Below are 15,208 nucleotides of genomic sequence, written 5' to 3'. Positions count from 1 at the left end.
TCCAAGCACCCTCACCCCACCCCACCGGTGTACCTGAGACGTAATGACTTGTAGCGGACAGGATATACAAGCGAGTGGGACTGGAGCGCAGGAATGGAGTCTGCTATACAATCGGCCCACCGTATCCGCGGATATCGAGGGCCGAAGGCGGGACTCAAACATCCTCAGAATTTGGTATCCTCAGTGGGTCCTCAAACCAATCCTCCGCGGATAACGAAGGACGATTGTACTCGCTAATGTATCATTCCCTGGCACCAGGCACATATGTTATAGGTTCTCAGTAAATATTTCCTAAGGTAATTCGAGACCCAAGGAACATTGGAACAAATCCCCAGTCACAACAGGGAAAGGAAGGACAGGCAACCCTGGGCCATCAGCTCAGTGACACATACACTCCAACCTCCCAGCCCAGTCCTGACTCCCAGGGTCAGCGTGGTTGTCAGCATGACTGAGGCCACTGGCAAGGGGCAGGCCTGAGCCTGGGGGGCTCAGCTGGGCCACCCGGCAGCCCTGTCACTACCCTGTGCATTCCTCGCCTGCCACTGCCTTCCCCGCCTTTAGCAAGCCCTCATCATTGGCATTTCTCTCTTCCCACCTGCTCCCTTTTTCCACAATTCAACTGTAAGATCCAGAGCCGCAAGAGCTGGGTCTCAGCCCTCTTTCCCCTTGCTACTAGGGCTCAAGGAATGCAGGGCAGGTGTTAGATCCTACAGCCCTTCCAGGAGCTGTTAGCAGCTGGATTCATGTGGATTTCATTAGAGGGTTGTTGCCCAATGAAGTGCAGAAGCTTGGATGGGAAGGGGCATTGGCAAAGGTCAACCTGGATTACCAGGGTCAAGAACAGCCACCCCCAGAGGAAGGAGAGAGAAGTCACCCAGTTCTTCGATCAGGCCTCCAGATGTTTTCAGTCACTGGTTCTCCGTGCAGACAGGGCAAAAGTACTAGCGAACAGGATTTTGGAGCACTGCCAGGGACCTGAATGGTTTTGTTCCTCACCCCTCGGAGCAGCACTCCCCTAGGAGGCCTGCTACAGGAAGTTTTTGGAGCTTAGTGCTCTCCTCCCAGGCCAGCAGGGACCACATCCCACTGATTTAATAAGTGCCTGCTGGGCAGTGGTGCCAAACCACAGACTAACAAGGGCTGGCTGGCCCTGTGCACTCAACATGGGAGTCTGTGGAATCTCAAAATGTTAAGACCTCATACATCAGAGTTGGAAGGGACCTGGAAAATGACCTGATTCTGCTGCTCACTTTTTTAGCTGAGGATATTGAGGCTTAAGAAGGTAGATGGCCCTGGCAGTTGCCTATATGTGAGGTCCTTTGAGGATGAGGTGCCAGAGGGAAGACTCTGCCTTAGAATATCTTGTACAGCTTTGGAGTCATTCTTCTGGGACTTACAAAGTTTTCCATTAAAACACAGGTACTTTGGAGAAGGTGGGGCGGCGGGGGGGGGAAGCCCATAAACTGCGTTCAGATGTTCACTTTGTAGGATGAATTGACAGAAAGGTGGGACTGGGGCATGTTATGGGCAGTGGATGAGGGAGGGAGAGAGTGGAACTGAGATTGGGATGTAGCAGGTGAGTAGGCTTTGTTGTCATCACCACTTTGCTTTCGGCCACCTGGGCTTGTTCAAGGGCTATAGGGCTAAGACTGCAATTTCCCCTTCAATCTGAGGCCCTCCAAGCTCCAGAGCATCTCCTCCTGGAAGCTTCCCCTAATAACTACTCACCCTATAAACACCATCCTGTCCCCACCTACATCCAAAAAGACTTCTCTTGGAATTCCACATGTTTTCCCCACTACCACCTGCACCACCCCAGGGTGAAGAAGCATCTAATGGGGCTTCCCTGGTGGCTCAGTGGTTAAGAATCCGCCTGCCAATGCAGGGGACACAGGTTCAAGCCCTGGTCTGGGAAGATCCCACATGCCGCAGAGCAACTAATCCCGTGCGCCACAACTACTAAGCCTGCGCTCTAGAGCCCACAAGCCACAACTACTGAGCCCGTGCGCCACAACTACTGAAGCCCGTGTGCCAAGAGCACGTGCTCTGCAACAAGAGAAGCCACTGCAGTGAGAAGCACCACAACGAAGAGTGGCCCCCACTCGCCGCAACTAGAGAGAGCCCGCGTGCAGCAACAAAGACCCAACGCAGCCAAAAATAAATAAATAAAACAAATAAATAAATAAAATAAAATAAAAAAAGAAGCATCTAATGAACTAATCCCCACAAGGGCGGTCTTAAGTTGCCCCCTCCTGGGGGCATTTTTTTTTTTTTTTTAAATACTTGGTCGCTTTGGGTCTTCGTTGCTGCACACGGGCTTTCTCTAGTTGCAGCGAACGGGGGCTACTCTTCATTGCGGTGCGCGGGCTTCTCATTGCGGTGGCTTCTCTTGTTGCAGAGCACGGGCTCTAGGTGCGTGGTCTTCAGTAGCTGTGGCGCGTGGGCTCAGCAGTTGTAGCTCGCGGGCTCTAGAGTGCAGGCTCAGTAGTTGTAGCACACAGGCTTTGTTGCTCCGCGGCATGTGGGATCTTCCCGGACCAGGGCTCGAACCCGTGTGCCCTGCATCGGCAGGCGGATTCTTAACCACTGCGCCACCAGGGAAGCTCCTGGGGGCATTTGAAAGAGGCTCTGGAAAACCAAAATGCCCTCTTGACACCCAAAAGCAATACCTTACACCCCCACAGTAAGCAGTTGTTTGCTGAATTGAAGACCCAAAGGAATGAAAGTATAAGGGTGGTTTTAATGGTAGAATTTAAATGGAAATGCTCGTGCTGGTGTGGGACCCCAGGTGGGACCCCACGTGTGAGGAGCAGAGGCTGACTTCTCCATCAGTCCAGCCGGTGGCCCAGCCGGTCCCTTACCTTCTAGAGGAGGGCCGTTCCAGCCCCGCCGCTGCCCCCTGGAGGTTGTGCTACAGGTTTCCAGTGAGGCTTGCTCTCAGCCTTCTTCCTAACCCTCCCCCTTCACTTCCTTTCCCCTCCTACCCCGCCTCCAGCTCCCCATTGTGTAACAGGAAGTGCTCAGCAAGACCCCCTGAGGAGGGGAAAGGGGGCTATGGAGGGAAAAAACAGCACTAGGATACTGAGTATAGAGGCACAGCCTCTTCCTGTTCTTCAGACTGGGAATCCCCAGGGACAGAGCCTCTTCCTCTTCAGTTTTTTCCCACTCCCCTGACCCCACCCCAGCCAGACTTAGGGCTTGTCTCATAAGGCCAAGAATCCTCCCCTCCCCTAATGGGTGAGGGGCGTCAAAAGGTACAAATTTTCAGTTATAAAATGAATAAGTCATGGGGGTGTAATGTACAGCATGGTGACTATAGTTAATAATACCGTAGTGCCTATTTCAAAGGTAGGAGAGTGGGTCTTGAACGGTCTCATTACAAGAAAAAAATTTGTTTTTTAACTGTGTATGGTGATGGCTGTTAACTGGACTTACTGTGGTGATCATTTAGCAATATATACAAACATTGAATCATTTATGTTGTATACCTGAAACTAATATAATGTTATGTCACTGACCCCTCAATTAAAAAAAAAAATTCAGTCTCTCTTTTCCCCTATAGTCCATTAAAATGGTAAAGTACATTGAAAACAAATTCTCTCCCCCCCTCAAGCTGCTGGAAAGATCCTTGGACATCACAAAGTAAATGGCCAGCCTGAAGATAAAAGCCATTTTGCTCCTTGGGAGCTGGGGTGTGTACCAGAGAGGGGAGGGTGTCAGCAGAAGTCCCACTGAGTCGGACAATGGCAGGAAAGGAAATCACCCAGTTGCCCCTGTGGTTTTCTTCAAGGCTGGGTCTGGGCAGGCCTCCCCTTGCAGGGATGGGCTGTGCAGCTGTTCCCAGAACAGAAGGTAGTATTTCTTCAAATGCTTTTCAAAATATGCTCATAAGTATGTGTGTGTGGGGCAAAACAGAAGCAGAAGTGGATTTAGATCTCCCCTATTCGATATTTGTATATATTGCTAAATGATCACCACAGTAAGTCCAGTTAACAGCCATCACCATATACAGTTATAAAAAAATTATTTTCTTGTAATGAGACCATTCAAGATCCACTCTCCTACCTTTGAAATAGGCACTACAGTATTATTAACTATAGCCACCATGCTGTATATTACACCCCACTGACTTATGCATTTTATAACTAAAAATTTGTACCTTTTGGCCCCCCTCACCCATTAGGGGAGGGGACAGAAGGATTTAGATCTTAGAAGTCTTGAACATCAGAGCTTGAATTTTTTCCTAAATGACCTGATTGAATTTCAGAAAGATTTCCTTGGCTGCTATGTGAATTGAATTGAAGCGTTCAAGAGTAGAAAGATTTAGGAGTCCACTGCAATGGTCCAGCCTAGAACTGATAAGATCTGACATGGGGTAGTGGCCAGGGGATGAGAGGTCAACATTGGCCTTGGACTTGAGGAGGAGTGAAGGGACCAGAAATCTTGGTGAGGGGAACCAACAAAAGAAGACTTACTTGCTCTGTAGCCAACCAGGGTGTGGGATACTTTGCCCATATCCAGGGGAACAAGAGCAAAGATCCTCCCAGAAAATTCACATCTTGGTCTTAGAGAGGGCTTGGCCAGGGTTTAGCTGATTCATAGAGTGCTAAAAGGGAAACGGAGGCAGACTCTTAGGGTACACACAGTCACAGAATGGGGGTGTTAGGCCCCAGTCCCAGATTTCCTGCAGTGGCCACTCAGTCCCTCCCCATTACCTGTGGAGAAGGAAGCTCCCTGTTCCAGCATACCAGCCTCCTCGCCCCCACCCCCAGCCCAGGGGTACAGAAAAGACCAATGGGGAACTCTGGCCACGACAAAGCTACTGGAAGCTCCATGGAGGAGGGGCAGCCCTCCCTCCCCACCCAGATGTACAGAAAGAGAGAGATAAATTTGGAATGTACAAGAGGTGCTGGCAGAGATGGGGGTGTTGGACAAGGCTCTAAGAGGGCAGAGTTTCTGGCAACCTAGCCAACAGGGGTAGAGGTAGCTTCTAGTCCACTTCCCTCCCCTTCCCCAACCCAAGACCAGCTCTTTCTCATGGTTCCTACCATTCCAGTCACTGCTGCCCAACTTCTTGAACCTCTCTTTTTTGTCGTCAGTAGGGGAAGGGGAAACACTTGTTGGCTTAGAATCAGGCCCATTGGGTGGCAGCTTCAGAGACACACATTTCAGTGGCTCCCCAGCCTCGGATATGTATAGGCCGGGGCTGGCCCAGGCTGTTGAAAGATGGGTGAAGACTGGGCGGGAGATTCTAGGCTTCTAGATACAGACCACCAGGTTCCAGTCCAGTCTTGGGTACTAATCTTCTGTGTGACTCAGGCCAGTGCCCTCCTCTCTCACTGTTTTAGCTTGTTCATCTGTGCTTTTGTGATTAACAAGGTCAATGGCAGAGGCCAGATTAGAAACCAGATTGCAAGCCAAGGGCTAGTTTGCTGGGATTTGGCCAGTCAAGGGCACTCTTCCCTTTGGCCCTGTCCCAGCACACAGTGAGTGTTCAGTGGGCATGGTGTGTCCCCTCCTCCATCTAAGCTGCCTGCCCTCAATGCCCTTCTAAAATTCTTAACATTTTATTTGACTTCACTTCAGATCTTTTTTTTTTTTTTAATTGGCCACACCGCATGGCATGTGGGATCTTAGTTCCCCAGTGACTAGGGATCGAACCCGGGCCCCCTGCAGTGGAAGTGCGGAGTCCTAACCACTGGACCTCCAGGGAATTCCATCAATGCCCTTCTAAAGGGTACTCCTCCTCCATGCCAGATGACTTAGGCCTTCCAGATTACTTTACCCAACCTCAACCCCCATGCCATCTCAGCACACACTACTTGGTCCTGGGGTATACAACTTTATGCAACTATGGAAGTGTTCTATAATCTGCACTGTCCAATATGTGAGCCACTAGTCACACATGGCTTTTGAACACTTGAAATGTGGCTAGTGTGCCTGAAGAACTGGATTCTTAATGATGTTTAATTTTAATTAATTTTAAAATTAAATTTAAGAAGCGACATGTGGCTAGAGGCTACCCAATAGGGTACAGTATCAGTTTTAGGCAGAGTTTTTCTTTGTTCCTTGTTTAGAATTAAGAGTTGATAGGAGTTACCATTTATTTAACACTCTTTGCCAATTTTTGCATAAGTACTTTACAGACACATCTCAGTGAGTCCTAGAAATTCTATTTTAAAGATGAAGAAACCAAGCCTCGAGAGGTTAGGTCAGCTGGCTTCAGACTGCATAGCAAGTGGAGGGCCATTCAAGTGTGAGTCATGCTCTCCAGCCATTGAGGGAAGTTTCCAGGACCCAGCCTGGGTGCCCTCCTTCTACAGTCACTCCACACACAGCCCATGGCTGTGCACCAGGGCTCAGGGAGGCTCATCACTGAATACTGATCAGTAAATGCTCTTGACAAAAAGGAGAGGGAAGCTAATTCCATTTACTCCCCATCTCCTGGCGACTCCTGGCTCCTGACATTCCACTTCAGATGTCTCCTCTCTTGCCTCTCTCCTGGATCACAGTGTCCCTCGGGTCACAAACTCAAGAGTTCAACTGGGTGCTACGTGCAGAGGTTTGGGAAGAGGGTGTCACATGCAGGCCCAGAGGAAGCCAGCTGGGCTGGGAGCTGGGGCCTGGAAAAATCCATGTTATTTTTAAACAAGAAAAAAAAACCAAAAACATTATATTAGCTTTTATTGAGCACCTACTTGTGCTAGGCACCTTATATAAATCTGTGCTTATAATTCCCTTAACAACCTGGGAGGTAGCATTATTATCACCATTTTACATATGAAGAAACTGAGGCTCAGTGAGGTTAAGCAGCTTACAGCTTGCAGATGAGTGGTAGAATCATGGGTGAGTGCTCCTAAACTTTCATTAGCATAGCATTCTTCACATTGAGAAAATAGAGGGGGTGGAGGAGTGGGCAAAGAGGTGCATTCTCTAGGGGGTGAGGGACTGATTCTGCTGTCCAAGCCATTAAGGGAAGCTGACCCCTGCCCTGTTTCCCACCTCCCTCATCTGGCAAGCCACTCCTTCCCCAGACTCAGCTGCAAAGTCAGGGGAAACTCACTCTGGCTGAGGTTGCTTTTCTTAGAAAGGGAAAATGGCTAAAATAAAAGACCTTACCCTGTATGTATATCTGTAGGTGTCGATGTGCACGGTAGTTTTTGTGCTAAAGCACACCACTACCAGAATAAGAACATCGCTCCCTCCCCCTATTTTTTCTATTTCTGGCTGCACCCCCACTTGTGGGGTTCCCAGACCAGGGATCGAACCTGTGCCCCCTGCAATGGAAGCACAGAGTCCTAACCACTGGACTGCCAGGGAAGTCCCTAACATCACTCCCTTTTAAGCCACACCTCACGTGTGCAGAGAGTGAGGCAGCTGAGGAATCTGGAAAGGACTGTTTATTTCCTACTAGAGTCCCAGAGACATCACCCAGGAAGGAACCAAATCAACAATCAAAACCTCAAATTTGCTCCCTGCCCTCTCCTTCCAGGCTTAAGCAGCCTCGGAGGTACTGCACCAAGGACATATTGTGCCTCTCTCCCTCTCTCTCCCTCTTTCTCTCTCTCTCTCTCTCTCCCTCTCTCTCCCTCTTTCTCTCTCGCTCTCTCTCACACACACACACATTCTTGAGTTAAGGCATCAAGTCTGGCCTGCATGGCTTTGCAAGTCTTTGCCCATCAGGCGGTGGCCCTGGCCCAGGGCTGAACCATGTGTGTACACAGATGCATAAGTGCGGTGTTAGGAGCTCTTCACAAATGAGGGACAATGATGATGGCTCTGTGCTAAGCCTACTCCACCTGTCCTTTGGGAGGGGACCTCCTGCCTCCTTGTCAGTTGGCCAAGTACCTCTGTCTCTTCTCGCCAGCTGGGACCAGGTCAGCCACAGGTCAGGCCAGTGCTGGGGACTCAGGACCTGGCTTCCAACACTGAAAATGTGCCCTTTCTAAGTGTGGCTGGGGGCTATTTTGGGACCTTAAAGAGGATCAAGTCACCACCTCAGAAGGACAAAGATGGCCACTCAGGCCAGGATGGAGGGTGAGGTTTCTCTCTGTGCTTTTAAAACCCAACCGTGTTTAACAGGAAGAGAGCTGACCTTTTTCCTCTGTGCTCTCTTGCCCCCAGCCCAGGGAAGAGGTTTCTGTAGACTGGAGTGAGTATGGAGAGAAAGAGGGCTGTTAGGACTGTGCACTGGAGTGGGAGGTTGCTTTAGCATCTTCTCCCCTGGACCTACAGGAGCTGGCTCCAGCACATTTACTTCAGTACCCACTTAGTGGGTGGTACAGAGGTGGGGACTTCCTGGGGATACCCGGTGTGGCTGCGATGCAGGGTTAGAGGCCTACATGAAGACTGGGGTTAGGGCTGTGGGGTTTCTGGGTCCTGGGCTGGGTCAGGATGCCCAGATGAAGTAGGCGACCTCGTCCAGGTCAACGGGGTAATCCGTGAGTAGCACTGGCGTCTTGTCGAAAAGCTCACCCTTATAGCTGCGCCACTTGCCTGCGGGCAGGTAGACGTCCCGCTCCTGCTTGCCTGGCTCCAGTACCGGCGCCACAAGCAGCGTGTCTCCGATAAGGAACTGTGAGTCGATGCGGTGCGCCGTCTCGTCGCCGGGCGCGATCCACCAGAGGGGGCGCACGATGGGGTCTCCCGTGTCAGTGACCTCACCAGCCAGCTCAAGCAACAGCGGCGCCACGAGTGAGGCCCTCAGTGCAGTGAACTTGTGCGCGATGGCCACCACTTCGGCGTCGTACCGCCAGGGTGGAACGGAGAACTGCATAGCTGGCATGAAGGCGGCCACTTCCAGCCAGCGCACGTAGAGCTCGCGCTCGGGCACATTGCCGCCGCTCACTGTGCGCTCAGACACCGCGTTGCCACCCACCATATCGGGCAGGATGAACGGGTAGCCCAGCATGCTGACAGTGAGCACGGCGGGGATGAGCGAGCGCAGCCCCAGATCGTAGCCCCACACCGAATCGCGGTCCACCAGGCGGAAGAAGCACGAGATGTTCTGTGACTGGTAGCCCACACGGACCTCGGCCAGTGAGAAGAAGGGCAGCGCCATCTCTGTGTAGCGCCGGCTCCATATGTTGGGGTCAGACAGCGGCCTGTAGGTGCTGAAATCCCGCGGCAAATAGCTGACCTCTCCAGCGTCGAACTTGAAGGAGGCCACGGCGTAGCGCGAACGCAGTTGCCGCAGATGCCCCTGAAACCAGTCGCGGGCCTCCGGGCGCGTGAAGTCGAGCACGGCGCCGATGCCATTCCACCAGCGCACGAGAGCAGGCAGCCGGCCCGTGGGTTCACGCACAAACAGCTCGCGCTCCACGCCTTCGCCAAAGCACGATGAGTTGTAGTTGACAAACGGGTGCACCCAGAGTGTGACGCGAAAGCCAGCGTCGCGCAGGCGGCGGAACATGTCGCTGGCGTTGGGAAACTTCGTCTCGTCGAAGTCGAAGTCGCCATAGGCAGGCGTGTACATGTCGTCGATTTCCAGATGGCTGCTGTTGAAGCGGTGCTGGCGGATCTGCTGAGCGAAACGCTGCACCTTGTCCTGGTCCACCGAGCGCCCGTACAGCACCCACGTGGACCAGATGGGGTCCCGGAAGGCCTCAGGCGCTGGCACCCTCGATGGCTTGTTGAAATAGCGCCGCACCATGTACTTGTGGATGGAAGTGACATCGGAGCCGACGCACACGCGGTAGCTGAGCTCGGGCGCAGCAGCGCGGCCGGCGGGCGGCTTGTAGGGCGTGTCGTGGTAGCGTGCCTGCAGCCGCAGAGAGCGCTCCGTGCTGTTCCAGCCCAGGTGGAAGGGCACTGAGTCGTTGACCTTGATGGCAGCCGCGCGCGACGACAGCCAGTAGCGCTCGAGGATGCCTCCAAATGCGGCGTCGGAGGAGTAGACGTCGCTGGTGACGAAGGGCTGAGGCTCCTGCTGGCCGTCCAGGCGGATGGGCCAGTGCTGGGTCTTCATCTCCGCGCCGCCGTACCAGTGCGCCCCCGCGTCGCCCAGGAACATGGCGTGCTCCACCGCGTGCCCCGGCGCCGCCTCCTCCCAGCGCACGCGGTAGCACATGACCGTGTCCTTGGGCCGCACAGTCTGGATGAAGAAGTGCAGCGGGCGCCCATCCGCTGTGCGAGAGCAGCCAAGCCGGGCGCCATCGCGGCTGCAGGAATCGAGGTCCAATGCGCCCGAGCGGAAGGCCAGGCGGAAGACCTGCTCGCCCTTCTGGTTGCGAATGGAGAAGCCGCTGCGGTTGAGGTCCAGCAGCTCGGCGCGCAGGCGTTCCGCCTTGCGTAGAGAGGCGCTGTAATAGCACCAGGCCACCACCGCGGCCAACACCAGCAGCAGCCCCAGCACTGCGGAGCCCAGCAGCGGCTTCAGCTCTTTGGACGGCTTGGGCTTGGTAGGCGAGAAGCTGTCAGGCAAGAAGGTGTACATGGTTGCAGCTGCGACGGCCTCGGGGCTCTTACGACCTGTGTGGCTCCCAGGGCGGCGGCGGGGGTAGGCCTGGCTCTTTTCCTGAGGATTCTGGGACATCAGCCCCCAGTTAGGGAAGGAGCAGGCAGTGGGGCCACCCGACAAAGCCCATCTGAACTTGGCCTGCCTGAGTCAGGAAGGGGAAGAGAGAGGTGGAACTGAGCTTTCTCATTCCATAGTATTTACATTTGCTGCCGCAAAAAAGAAGTGTATATTTTGGGAAAGTGTATACTGGGACGTAAGGGCTTTACTCTTACCAGGTCGTTCTGTCTGCATTTTACCTAGCCTTTCTCATGGGCCCCACTGCTTGTCAAAATTAGGACGCTGAAGGGGAGGGGCAGATGATATTCATCACCATTTTCCTGGTGGAGGAACAAACCCAGACAGGGTCAGGGAGCTGTCCAGGATCACAGAATTAATCAGGTCTCCTTGGATCACACATGGGGGCAGTTCAGGCTGAAGAGAAGGGGAGGAATCTGGAGAGGGCCTGGTTTCCCAGAGATGTGGCCATGGTGGGAGAGGGGGGGATAAGCAAGCCAGCTCCTTAAGACCTTTGACACAGCAGGCGGCTGGCTTCCCTGTGCGGGGAGTGGGAGAGGAGAGAGGAAGGGGAACCGTTCAGGCATGGAATTTAATCTTGAGTCAGAAGCCATATTAAATCTGGAGATTAGAGAAGATACTCAAAGCCAGACTCAGTCCAAGGGCCTGGTTTGGAGGGGGGGTGAGGTTGGGTTTGGACTTTAGGACTGGGGTCAGGAGCCTAACATGGGGGCTTGGTGGCTTCTCACATTTCCCTCTCTTTGCTCTCAAACTCCATTCTGCTCTCAGCCATCAGGATCACCAAGTCCATTTCCCTGCCCACCTTCCTGCTCTGCTCCCAGCACCACATCTGTGGGCCAGCTACCTTCTGGCTTTGTCTCTAGCACTCACCCACTGTCCTGTTTGCCCCTCCCCTAGTTAGAGCACTGTCATTTCTCCCCTGCATCGTTGCAACACTTCCCCTATAGGCCTCCCTGCTTTCAACTTGTTTTCCTCCAATGCCTTCTGCTCACAGCAACTATAGTGATCTTTCTAAAACACTTATCAGATTACATCTCTCCCTAGTTTAGGGAGCTGCTCATGACCCCCATGATGAAGTTCAGAAGTGTAAGCTTTGCAAATTGAAGTTCAAGGCATACATGGTCTCATCTGTCCTTCTGATTCCATTTTCAGCCAAGCCTATCCTATGACTACCAAGCTCCGTTCTTTCCTAACCTCAGTCCTCAGCCACCTGCTTTAGGAAATTTCACCCACCCATCTTGGGCCAACTTCTCTCCCCCACCTACCAGCTCTCTGGCAATCAGACACCCCCTACTACACAATCCACTCTTATATACTGTATGCTAAAGATTCAGATATGACTACAGAGAAACACAGACTTGGGAGGAGGTGTGTGTCCAAACCTGCTGTTCAAGGCTACTGACCCTTCCTGTCTCAGCCCTCAGGGCAGAGTCCAGCAAAGAAATAGCACCAGCCACGTGCATACACAGACATACACTGCCAGCCTGTCGGCTGCCCATCTGCTCCAGCTGGAGGGAAGGAGAGAGGGAGATTGGCAAACAGTAATTAGACTCCTCCCAGATGCCAGTCCCCAGCAATTTCCAAGGAGACACCAGAATTGCTCAGCGTTCTCACTTCCCCCACCTCTCCCATGAAGAGATTATCAAGAATGCCAGGTGCCAGGTGCAGATTGGAATTTTTATCCCAGATGTCAACATACAGCTCCCCATAATGCCCCCCCCACCCCAGTGAGGTTCTATCTCAGTGCCTTATTCTCTGAGCTCCCTCCCCCAACTCCCTAAACTGGTCAGTTCCAGCTGGTCTAGAACAGCCTCTTATTCCCTTCCTCTCATCCCATACAACTTAGCCTTCAAAATTCCCCCAACCTACTATGGACTTCCCTTCCTGTAGGTATAGGCTGGAAAAGCCTTCCTGGAAAATGCAGGCATAGCCTTTAGCTGATGCCCTTAAGCTAAGCAGGACCCAAAGAAGGCCTTAGGTGGCCCAGGCCAGACCTGCTGTACATTTATATTCAATTCATTCGAGACAACCAAGGCCCCATTCTGGGCACTAAGGGAATAGGGAGAAAGGGTCCGTATCTGAGTAGGACAGAGGTTGCTCATCCTCAAAACTTTCATATTAAGTCAGCCTATCTCATGACCCCTGGAGGCATGGCCAGCCCACCAAGGTGACCTCAAAAGCCTTTTCAAACACTTAGGTCTTGAGAATTTTTACTTTCTAGGGTTCTGAGGTTCTTTGATGAAGGACAAAAACCCAGAGGCCCTCTGTTGGTCTCCCTAATGCCACCATGGCATCCAACCCTAACAATAATGCTGAATAGGAGGCACAGCTGCAGTGCCCATTTCATAGATGAGGAAAGAGTGGCCCAAACAGAAAAAGGAACTTGTTTGAAGTCACTTAGGTAGCAGGGTTGCCTGAATCCAAAATCCCAGCTTAACCCTGACAGGGAGCTAATGGCCTGACTGGATATCTGAATGCAGGAGAGAAAAGGAGTTTTGTGGCCAAGAGGGTGGGACAGGCTTCCATCAGGGGGCTGTGGGCATGGTGAGGCCTGTATTCCCAAGGGCTGGTGCTGCTACTTGCCCCAGGAAGGCTTCTTGGGGATGGGAAGTGGCGATTTTAATGGCATCTGGTACAGGGGCTGTAGGGGAGGAAGTGTGGTTCTGGTGTTAACGGTGGCGCTAGAGACCCCTGTAATCTGCCGCCTCCACCATCTGGCCAGCCACAGGCTAACGCTGGCAGGTAGGGTTTGCCCTAGCCAAGCCTCTCCCCACTTGACAGTCAACCTCAGTGTTGGCTTCCAGCCCCTAGCCATGTCTAAGGGGGAGGGTCGGGCCTAGCCAACTAGGCCATTCCACGTTGGGTCCTTTGTCCAACACAATTCCCAGGGGTAGGGTGGGGGGTGGAAATGCCAAAGTCAACTCTATCCGGGCCCTCTCCCCGTCCTGCCCAGCGAGCGGATCCGGGGGTATAGAGTGACTGAGCCTACAGCCTGGAATACTCTACACCCACTCCCAGCGCTGCAGCTATAATGTCCGAAAAGGACAGACTGAGGTCAAGAGGGCGGTCGCCCGCTGGGAACCGCGGCCGAAGAAGGGGCCCAGGTGTCCAGGCTCGCCCCACCTACTCATCTGTAGGAGCGAAAGTTCAGGAAATATTTTCCCTCAGCAACCCCCCAAGGTCTTCCCGCTGGGCGAACTCACGGAAGTGACCCCAGAAGTGGGGGTGAATGGAGGCTCCTGCAGATCCCCTCCAAGTTAGCCGAAGTTGAGCTGCCACGGTGCGGCGCGGGGCGCTGCCTAGCTGGGAACAGCTGAGGCCGTCCTCGAGCCCCGCCCCCTGGCTGCTCGGCCACGCCCCAGTCATTCGGTCTCGTCAAGTCTCGGAGTCCAGCTCCGCCCCTGGCGCCCGACCATCCTCCCACATTGTCACGCGCACTTGAGGTCACGCCCCTTACCTCCCACCTTCCTCTTCTGTTCTGTGCCCAGCTCCTGGCAGCTCAGGCCCACCTCCAGCCCGGTGCCTCCCGGTTCCGCCCCCCGCCTGCAGGCCCGCCCCCTCTGGAACTTTGCTTACCCGCACGCGGGCGGGGCTCTTCCCCAGGTCTGCTGGGAACTGTAGTTCTGGAGGGAGGTGCAGCTGTCGAATGTTAGGGTTCTCGCACCTGTCGGCTAAATTTGAGATGTGTATGAGAAGGAGCGAGCCGCAGGGTAAAGGGACAGAGTTGGCCCTTGGGATTCCTTTTCCTCCAGATTTGGGGAGGTTGAGGCCGTCTCGGTATAACTCTCTCATTAGCTCTTTTCCCATATGGAAAAAGGGTAGCGGAATTCTGGGAGGATCTCAGCGGTTCAGTGCAGGTCGGATCCAATCAAGGACCCCACGGAGTGGAGCCTAGTTCCATCAGCCGGGAGGCCCAAGCTGTCAGCTCCCACCGGATCAGACCAGCAGTGCCTGAGATCAGGGACTGAGAAGACCGGATTCTGCTCCGTATTTTGCAGTCTTCCCCCACCCACTCCCCTTGGTGGCAGCCCTTAGAAGTGCCCCTGCTGCGAGGAGGTGGGCGTGCCCCGCTATACACCTGCACCCAGGAGGAATGGGGTGCAAAAATACTGAAGATCCTAGAGGTTCCAGAACACCCCACAGCTTGCTCCCTGAGGGACAGAGAAACAGGGCTTTTTTTTTTTTTTTTTTTTTTTTTTGCTGCGTTGGGTCTTCATTGCAGCACGTGGGCTTTCTCTAGTTGCAGCGAGTGGGGGCTACTCTCCGTTGCGGTGTGCGGGCTTCTCATTGCAGTGGCTTCTCGTGTTGCGGAGCACAGGCTCTAGGCACGCGGGCTTCAGTAGTTGTGGCTCACGGGCTCTAGAGCACAGGCTCAGTAGTTGTGGCGCACAGGCTTAGTTGCTCTGTGGCATGTGGGACCTTCCTGGACCAGAGATTGAACTCATGTCCCCTGCATTGGCAGGCGGATTCTTAACCACTTAGCCACCAGGGAAGTCCCCCAGGGCTTTGTTTTATTTTGTTTGTTTTTTAATTTTTGAATTTTATTTTATTTATTTTTTTTATACAACAGGTTCTTATTAGTCATCAATTTTATACACATCAGTGTATACATGTCAATTCCAATTGCCCAATTCATCACACCACCATCCCCACCCCCCCCACACGGCTTTCCCC

The 15,208-nt window shown here is 53.2% G+C and overlaps 1 protein-coding gene across 3 annotated transcripts; it reads right to left on the bottom strand.

The window, feature by feature from the left end:
* Window positions 1-6,667: 6,667 nt before the first annotated feature.
* On the bottom strand, window positions 6,668-14,074 carry MYORG (myogenesis regulating glycosidase (putative)). Of its 3 annotated transcripts, none has more exons than XM_049711101.1 (2): window positions 13,992-14,074; window positions 6,668-10,601 (listed from the first exon to the last, which is right to left on the bottom strand). In XM_049711101.1, the coding sequence occupies exon 2, from the start codon at window positions 10,532-10,534 to the stop codon at window positions 8,390-8,392; it is 2,145 nt and encodes a 714-aa protein (XP_049567058.1). In that variant the 5' UTR covers window positions 10,535-10,601; window positions 13,992-14,074; the 3' UTR covers window positions 6,668-8,389. The 3 variants fall into 3 exon arrangements, with proteins under 3 accessions (XP_049567058.1, XP_049567059.1, XP_004275143.1); XM_049711102.1 differs by lacking the exon at window positions 13,992-14,074 and adding an exon at window positions 13,738-13,949 and having other exon boundaries at window positions 6,668-10,597; XM_004275095.4 differs by lacking the exon at window positions 13,992-14,074 and adding an exon at window positions 13,738-13,948.
* Window positions 14,075-15,208: the final 1,134 nt, after the last annotated feature.

The sequence above is a fragment of the Orcinus orca genome, chromosome 6 (genome assembly GCF_937001465.1).
Source record: "Orcinus orca chromosome 6, mOrcOrc1.1, whole genome shotgun sequence".
Lineage (NCBI taxonomy): Eukaryota > Metazoa > Chordata > Mammalia > Artiodactyla > Delphinidae > Orcinus > Orcinus orca.
Note: the sequence above shows the minus strand (reverse complement) of the source record. Positions and strands in the feature narration are given on the sequence as shown.